Source organism: Cyprinodon variegatus, unplaced genomic scaffold (genome assembly GCF_000732505.1).
Source record: "Cyprinodon variegatus isolate N-32 unplaced genomic scaffold, C_variegatus-1.0 Scaffold730, whole genome shotgun sequence".
NCBI classification, from domain to species: domain Eukaryota; kingdom Metazoa; phylum Chordata; class Actinopteri; order Cyprinodontiformes; family Cyprinodontidae; genus Cyprinodon; species Cyprinodon variegatus.
In genome coordinates, this window is record NW_015151183.1 from 344,498 (window position 1) to 353,465 (window position 8,968).

At 46.1% G+C, this 8,968-nt stretch overlaps 1 protein-coding gene across 3 annotated transcripts in view; it reads left to right on the forward strand.

Moving 5' to 3' along the window:
* The window catches only part of LOC107097882 (retroviral integration site protein Fli-1 homolog), a 23,512-nt gene that overhangs the window by 6,013 nt on the left and 8,531 nt on the right, over positions 1 to 8,968 (forward strand). For all 3 annotated transcript variants that reach the window (XM_015395221.1, XM_015395218.1, XM_015395220.1), the window contains exons 2-3: positions 3,586 to 3,791; positions 4,496 to 4,665. In XM_015395221.1, coding sequence (XP_015250707.1) covers positions 3,586 to 3,791; positions 4,496 to 4,665 — 376 coding nt within the window. The remainder of the gene's footprint in view (positions 1 to 3,585; positions 3,792 to 4,495; positions 4,666 to 8,968) is intronic.

The following is an 8,968-nucleotide window of genomic DNA, read 5'->3' on the forward strand; positions in this document are numbered from 1 at the left end:
CTGGAGGAGAACTGACGGTTTCCTCCTGTGAACCCCCTTTATACCAAAACGCTGCCAATACGCCATTATACAGTAGCTGGAAGGTAGAAACACGTTCAGCGCTCGTCTGGAACACGGCAGATACGCTGATATGTTGGAGAGAAGTTCTGGATAAGTTAGACGCCATGACTGATGAGGAACCGACACTGAACGGATGTCGACCATCAGATAACTGACCTGGAACTGATGGCCAATGATGGCGGACGCTGGCATTCGCCGTATTTCGACGGTTGCCGCCATTCTCATAACTTATACTAAACAGACCCATAACGTATCCATGCCAGAGTTTTTGGCTGATGTTTGCCAGATGTTTGCCAGATGTTTGCCAGATGTTTGGTCTGTCAGGCGTACGCTGGTCTAAATGGTTAAGGTGTGACAGGAGCTAAAGCATTAGAGCTGAAACAGATCAACACAAAGAGAGAACAATGCCACGGCGGCACTTCAAGCACGTCTGCTCTGTCCGCTGACCCCCCCTCCCTCTACAGGGTTGTTTTCCAGCTCTAAAATGACCCATATTCGCACTCCGCCCCTCCCTGCCCCCCCAAGCTCCACCATTTCCTCTCCCTCGGCCTGTGCCAAAAGGTTCCTGTGCACATGGCGGCCCTGTTTCCTGTAGGCCACTGAAAAAGCACGGCGCTGACGTACGAGGCCCGAAGACAATGCTCCGCTCCTCTAAACAAACACGCGTTGCCCCCGCTTGTTTGGGGCGCTCACGCACGCACTTCATTTAAAGGAGCAGACCAGAACAACAGGCCGGTGGATTCAGAGGGCGGCTGGAAGTGCCATCTTAGGCCGCGGCGTTCAGAGGAACACAGGAAGGCTCCAGCTAGCACCCCTCCCCCACAGCAACCCCCATCCTAACGACTGAATCAAACTGTGGTTAAGGTTACTGATGTCATGTGAGATTAGCCCACCTCCAGGCTGCCTTCACGCTATTTCTGAACACTCAGATTCTCACTTTGCAGTTTTTCTTTAGCAGCTCCACCAGTTTAACCTCAACATGCAGCAAAGTTCAGCTTCTAACCTGCATTTTCTCTGCAAAGCAAAGAGAGCTACGCTAACACCGCGGCTGCACGTCATGCACTGCTAGCATGTTTAGATTCAAGCTGCAATAAAGGCTGATTGATGGTCGATGGAGGGCCGGCGGTCCGCGGCGCCCCGCCCACATGGACCGGCTCCACAGAGACCGCCACGCACGCTCTCATTGCTGAACCTGGGAGGAAGCAGGAGTACCTGGAGAGAGTCCAGGTCACCAGGAGAACCCAGACTGGGTCTGATCCTGGACCAGCTGTGGGGAGTCCAGTCCGTCCAGATCAACGTTCATCCCGGTCCTCCTGTCACAGAACCAACAGATTCACAAAGTTCTGAAAGCCGTCGGTTCTTTTCAGCAAACAGAACCTGTAAAATGGGAGGAACCGCTTCAGAACCGCTTTAGAACCGCTTCAGGTTCAGAACCACTTCAGAACCGCTTCAGAACCAGTTCAGAACCGGTGTGGACGGACCGGACCCATAAGATCCACAGAAAACAGTTTTTAACCAGAACTCAAACTTTCAGCAGTGTTTTAAAATCATAAACCTCAGATCAAAAATTAAGGATTTATTTTTTAGACTTTAGATTTCAGTTTAATATAAATAGTTCATCAAAAAACTGAAAACATTTTAGAATCTAAAGTTTTTAATTGCAAACAGTTTTTTATAATTTCTTATCATTTCCTTACCCTGAGCTGGATTTGCCTTTTAAATCCTTTTAGTAAAATAATAAAACTAATAAACTGTATTAATCATACGATTAATTATGACGCTGCATCCATCAGCCGCCATTAGAGCCTAAAACTGCACAAATATTTTCTTATTACCGTGAAATTGTTCTTTTTAAATTTATGCTTAATTAATTCACCAATCATTCAGATAAACGTTTAAACGTTTTTCACAGAATTAGACTTTGTGAAACTAAACATTTCTGAGTTATAAGATAAATAATCCGTTTCTGCAAATGAATTCTTCAACATTCAGGTTTGTGCTGCGACTGTTTCTCCAGCAGGAACAGAGAGCTCCATGGTGTCGGGGGTGCGGTTCCCCCCCGAGTCCAACAGACCCGCTTCTGGTTTCAGGTTCATCCTGGTTGGTTCAGGGTGTGAAAATCAAACCAACCGGTTCAGTTTAAGGCCATAAAAAGAAAAACAGCTTTCGTTTGGTTTTACAGACGGTTAACAGCAGAAAGGTGTTAAAATAAATCTGCAAATGTTTGGTTTCCTCAGTGAGTCCTGCAGAACGCTCCGGGTTCTATAGAGGACCCTGATTGGCTGCTTTATCCCCGACCCAAACCCAGAACCCAGTACTGCCCGCTGACGTTTCGGCGACCCATCTAATAAATGGAGGTCAAATGACGTCCATCTTGGAATGGAAGTGAAAACTTCATGCAGAAGAAATGAGGAGTTCCGTGTTAGCTTGAATGAACCAACCAAAGGAGGAGCGGGTCCTGCTCAGGGACGTAACGGGATCCACCTCTACACCCCCATGTCCGTGTGCTGCTGGGGTTCCAGCGCAGTGCAGGCTGCAGACGCCGCGTCCCACCATCAGCGTCAGGAGGCTCAGTCTGAGCGAACGTCCAACTAAATCTGTCAAATATGGAATCAGCAAATGGTTGGACTGGAAGACAAAGCTAAATGCTATCAGCGCTAAAACCAAACAGGATGTGATCCTTTAGAACCAGCCTGGATCCACATGAACCGCCATCTTGGATTCTGAGGTCAGGTTGGTGAGGATTCCAGCTGGAGTCTCAGAAACTGGGACTCTGCTAATGTCCTGCAGCAGTGACTCTCTGACGCCTCCAAACGTTTCTGGATAAACTCAGAGGATGAAAACAGATTCGCATCTAAAGACTGAAAAAAGGACCAACATGTGGAATGAAACGCTCAGATGTTCTGCAGGTAGAACCTGCTGGTTGGACGTTGGATGACCTGAAACGTTCCACGGCGTGAAGACGTCCGCTTGGCTCCTGACAGCTGAGAGGATCCGGTTCTCTGCACCCTGCAGGGGGTCGATTCCCTCAGTAACAGACGGGCCGCTGGTGCCCCGCCTTTATTCAATAAAACACAGGCTCTCATTGGTCCGCCTCTCAACAGGAAGTTCCTTTCCGTCACAGCAACCAATGAGAACGCTCGCTGCAGTGTCCAGGTCGCAGCTGATTCACAGGAACTCCTGTTTTTAATCTTTAGCAGAAACTTTTTATTTAAATGTCAGAAATGGAAAATGTGAAACTGTTTTTATTTAACAAATTTAAGCAAGAAAATGTTTTATTAAATTAAATTATTTTAAAGTTACTAAAGTATGGAGAGATGCACCAATCAGATACCTGCATCGGATATCGGCTCCGATATCGGCTAATTAGGAAGGTCTCTGTGGACATGGAGGTCTCCTTGGACCTGCAGGTCTCTGTGGAATGTCCAGGTCTCATTGGACCTTGAGGTCTCTGTGGACCTTGTGGTCTCTGTGGACCTGGAGGTCTCTGTGGACCTAACCGTCTGTCTTCTCCGTGTTGGACAGGAAGCTCTTTCTGTGGTGAGTGAAGACCAGCCCATATTCGAGCCGGCCTTCCCAGCAGCGCCCACCATGCACATGAAGACTGAGATGACGTCTCCTGGAGGTTTCAGCCAGGCCTCCAAGCCGAGTCCCGAGCACACCGAGTCGGACTGGGGGGGGTCAGCGGCACAAAATCCTGGAAAGAGAGCCGACCAAGTCAACGGAAGCAGGTGAGTCGGAGGGGGCGGTCCCTGATTGGGGGGGGGGGTTCCCAGACCTGCTGCTCTGATTGTTTCTTTGTTCTTTTTTTACCCCGAGCTGAAGCAGTAGATGTTAGGGAGGAAGCTCTAACGTCCACAGACCCTCCTTCATTAGACAACCTGTTTACCGCCTGTTTGTTACCGACTTCATTCATTTATTATTCAAACAGCAAACTTCAGATCTCTGAAAACCTTTTTTGATCAAATGGTTGATCCTGTTAGAATGAGACGTCTGCTGTACCTGAGCAGAGGATCTGATGGAAAGGTCTCTGTCCAAACACCTGAGAAACCTGCGGAGACTGGGCTCCAAGCACAGAGGGGGTCATGGAGGAGAACATGCAGCTGCTTCTCAGTGGAAAACTTTTATTCAGATAGAGACTCGTTTTATCTCCCGTCACCAACAGATAAAACTGAAACAGGAAACGCTGTAATGTTGCAAAATCCTCTCTGCTGTCAGAGATTAGAGACACAGTGACCCCCCCCACACGCTGCCCGGGTGCTTAGTGTCCCTCTGTTTGACACAGTGACCCCCCCTCTGCTGTCCGGGTGCTCAGTGTCCCTCTGTTATACACAGTGACCCCCCCTCAGCTGTCCGGGTGCTCAGTGTCCCTCTGTTATACACAGTGACCCCCCCTCCGCTGTCCGGGTGCTCAGTGTCCCTCTGTTTGTTTCAGCCGGGGGTCTCCAGTGGACTGCAGCGTCTCCAAACGTTCCCGACACGTGAGCAACGACGGGGCCCCCCTGCCCTACCAGGCCTCCTACCCGGAGCCCCGGGTCAGCCCCCAGACCGCCACCCCACCCAGCACCAACCCCAGCGAGGAGAAGAGGGTCATCGTCCCAGCAGGTGAGGCCAGCATGAGTGTCACATGAGGCGCCGTCCTCCATCAGCGGCTGTTTCCTGGCAGCTGGCAGTCAGCTCCTCTTATGCAACACGGAGCGCTGAATCCCAGACGATCCCCCAAAGCAGCAGCTTTCCTCTCCTTCAAACCGCCGCAGCGTGACGCCAGGAGCTCCAGCTAACACCTGTAGAAGGTCCGTCTGGCTCAGAGAGCTCTGTGGTCAGCAGCTGTGGTCACTGGTGCTCTAATCTACCCAGCTTCCTTTTTCACCTCTAAATAGAAAATATCTGAATAATCTTAATCTGATGTTTCCTTAGGATCAGTTCTCTGATCCACAGGAAACTCAAACTCTCCTTCCTGCTGATTTATTTCTGCCACATTCAGACTGATCCACCCTCAGACACACACTCTGACCTGAAATAAACGATCAGAATCCAGTCCAGCTCACGCTGCGTGGCTGGAGGCTTCCCTGCAGGGGGCGCTAGCGTTCACCGCTCTGGAGGAAAAGATGATTCCAGGTGTGTTAGTCCTGGATTAGATCCTGCTGCAGCGTTTTCCTGATGGAGTCCAGCATCAAACCAAATCCAGATCTGATAACTTTGATGTTGCTCTGGAGACTCTAGATCTAAAACAGCCTTTAACTGGGAAACCTTTAGTTTTACTGGTTTAAATGGTAACTTCAGAGCCGAGGCCCGTTTCACAGAGCGGGTTTAACAAAGTCAGACTCAAATCCTAAACTCTGAGTCAGTTTAGCTTAAAGTCGGGAACTCTGACTTTTTAGTTTTATAAAAGCTGCTATGAATTAGTTCAATCAGCTCTAAGTAGGTTTAACAGCAACACGGATGAAAAGTCAACGAGTCACCATGACAACAGGCAACAGGAAGTGCCTATTTCACCCCATTGGACCTAGAGATTTAAATCCAGAAATGCTAGAAAAAAGGAGAATGTGTTTAAAAGACGGAGAAAAAGCTCTACAGCTGCAAAGGAGAAGATAGAGAAGAACGTTACTGGAGTTAATGTTTAGGTTAAGATGAAGTGATCTATGGCAAGCTGTTTTAACATTTATGACATCTCTGTTTTAGATCCCTAAAATAAGATTCTGATCAAAATCACACTCCTACACTGAACTGTAGTAATATATTTTCTAAACTTAATTTTTGAAGCAGAAACTGAATTTCAGAAAATAAAAAAATATAATTATAATAATAAGAATTAGATTATATTGAAAATGTATTTATGTCTGAAAACATTTCTTCATCGATAAAATAATACAAATGCTGACCAGCGACAAAAGGAATATGGAAATCTGAAATTAATTTCTAGACATCATTAAATATTTATTCTAGATGTTTTTGTTTGAAGTTGTCATTTTGATGAGGAAAAAAAATAGACTTATGATATCAGAACTACATATTCAGTCAAACTAATATATATCAAACGGCTTGCCATAGGCTGTAGTTATCACTATAGACATTATGGGTTTATTTCCTGAATGGTAGTGGATCAATGGATCTATTTAGAGGAAATCATCTGTCAGCAGGTGATGAGGAATCAGGTGGGACCTGTTCATCATCTCATGGGTTCCTCCTCATGTTGACCCTGTCTTCCAGTAAATACTCAGTGTCTGTCTATGCAGTAGTTTTCTATGATGCTGTTATCAATGTTCTCTCCCTGATTTAATCCAGTTCTAGTAAAGAAGTCCAGAATCCTGCTAATGAGGACGGATCAGGTCTGGATGTCTGGGATGGGTTAGGAGGTGAAACGGTGGAGCGGCGCTCTGAGAATCCGCTCCCTTTAAATATTTATTTCTCTGCGAATTAAAGTTGATCATCCTTTAATTGGATGTTTGTTTTAAAACCTAATTATAATAAATTATTTTTGTTTTATTGTTCTCACAAAACTACAAAAAACTGGAAATAAAACTGAGCAGAGAGATGAAAACCTGCTGCTCCCCAGGTTAGCTCTGGGAGGATGTTACTATAGCAACAGAGGATGAGGAAAGTCTCTTTGTGGAACTCAGAGTTTCTCTGATTTCCGGTTTAGAAAGCTGAGAGTTTTCCGTAAACCTGCTTCGTGAAACGGATCCCTGATCTTTCTGGAATGTTTGGGGTCATTTTCCTGCTGAAGGATCCAAGTCTGAGTTTTTGGCCTCAAACAGAATTTCTCTGGATGTGGAGGAGAAGGTTGTAGATTCATGACCTCCTGCTTGTCGTCCAGCTCCTGCAGAAGCAAAGCAGCTCCACCATGACAGGAGCGGCGCTGATGCTCGGAATGAAGGAGCAGAACGTCCTGGTGATCATCTGGACATTTTGGGTTCTCAGAGTTGACCCCTGACCTCTGTCCAGATGAAACTCTGGGAGGCCAGCAGAGCTGTAGATGTTCCTCTCTGACCTCCAGGATGAGTCTGTGGTGTCCTCTGGGAGTGATTTCTGTAGGTCAGCCTCTCCTGGGTTGGTTCTCCAATGTTCTCTGCGTTCTCCTCCTGATGCTCATGCTTCTCCCAGAGCCTCGCCGTTGTTCTGGAACATCTTCCCAGACTGATGGAGCTCAGAGGCTCCTGAAGGTCTTTAGATCAGAGAAGCATGTGGTGCTTTTTGAGATCTTGTCACCTACTTCGTGCCGTCAGGCGGGTGCTGCTGAATGGGTTCCGCTAACCAGCAGTCATCAGGCTCGGTTGTGAAATGAGCCTTTCAGTTGTGGGTTATCACGAGGCCGCCTGGTCAGTGATGAAATCAACCAGGAGACTTCTGCTTCTGATGACATCACAGCAGGTCAGCTGATGTCACAGCGCCTGTTTGCATGTCTCATTATTTAGAGCGTGATGCTGCAGCGCTGCGGCTCCGCCTCGCCGCCTGGCTGGACGTCCTCCTCCAGGTTTGCTTTGAAGAGGAGATCCTCACTTCCTGGTCCATGTGAGGTCATCAATGTGAGGTCATCAATGTGAGGTCATCAATAAATAAACCAAAGAAGCAAAGTTTAAAGTTTCAGAGAAATGGGAACCTTTTAAAAGTCTTCAGTTTGTTTTTAATCTATAAAGATTAACGGATTATTTATTCTTTTTTTTCGATCATTTTAACATCAGATGTTACTCCATAAACATGGAGGCTTCATCAGAGGTTCTGGACGTTCTTTGGCGTCTGGGTTCTGACCAACTTCCTAAAAGTATTCCCGCCCTCCTTCCCTTCAGTCGCCCCCCCCCCCTCCTCCTCAGGTGTTTAAAGGATCGGCTGCCGCGTTGAGTCACAGGCCGCGTTCTTCTGCTCCATAATACCCGGATGCTGCATCAGGGAGGCGTTTAGTGAGAACAATCAGCAGGCAGGGAGTGGCGAGGGTTACAGCCGATCACATGGCGAGCTCATTGTTCGCTGCTGGAAACCACAATCAGACTGGAAATATTCATCGTCATTCCTGATGATGATGCTGATGATGATGATGGTGATGATGATGATGATGCTGATGGTGATGGTGATGATGATGAGTAGCAGCGTTAGTTATCTTAGCATGCAGTTATGGTTCTATGAATTAATTCACACCCTTAAAAACTGATTTCTCCTGTTTTTCCTTCTTTTTTGCAACAAATTAATGCTGAATTAAATCAAATGATGTGTTTTTTTTTTGTTTTTTTTTTGTTTTTTTGCAACTCTAGCTCTGAGATAGATGTCCCACAGCTACAGAATGACCATTCCATAAAGTTCTGATTGATACGTCTAGATGAAGCTTTATGATTTAAGGAGTAAAATCATATAGAATGGAGGCAGAAAGGAAGGAAAGAGAGAAAGAAGGGATGAGAAGTACAGGGAGGGAGAGAGAGAGAGAGAAATAAAACAGCAGGAATAGACACAGAAGATCTAGAGTAAGTCCAGAAGTCTGCTTTCACACGTGGATGAGACGACAACAGAGAACCAGAGTAAAGATCAGAGAAACTTCCAGAGCAGCAGGTTTCCTCTGATCTCACTGCAAAACAATTAATCTAAATAAGTAATTTTTCTTTAAATAAGTAAGTCTTGAATTGAGGAGGTAAGTTAGACACACAATTTACATTTGAAATAAGGAAAAACTATTGCATCATCTAATTTCTAGTTCATGTTATCTAAGTATCTTATTTTAAGAATAAAATACTCAATTGAAAAACTATCTTATTAACCTGCTCATATTAATGGTAAATAACCTTCATTTAAGAAATGTTTACTTATTTTCAGATCGTTTTTGCAGTGTTTGCTACTGAGCCTGGTTCTGCTGGAGGTTTCTTCCTGTTCAAAGGGAGTTTTTCCTCTCCACTGTCGCTACAAGCATGCTTAGTGTGAGGGA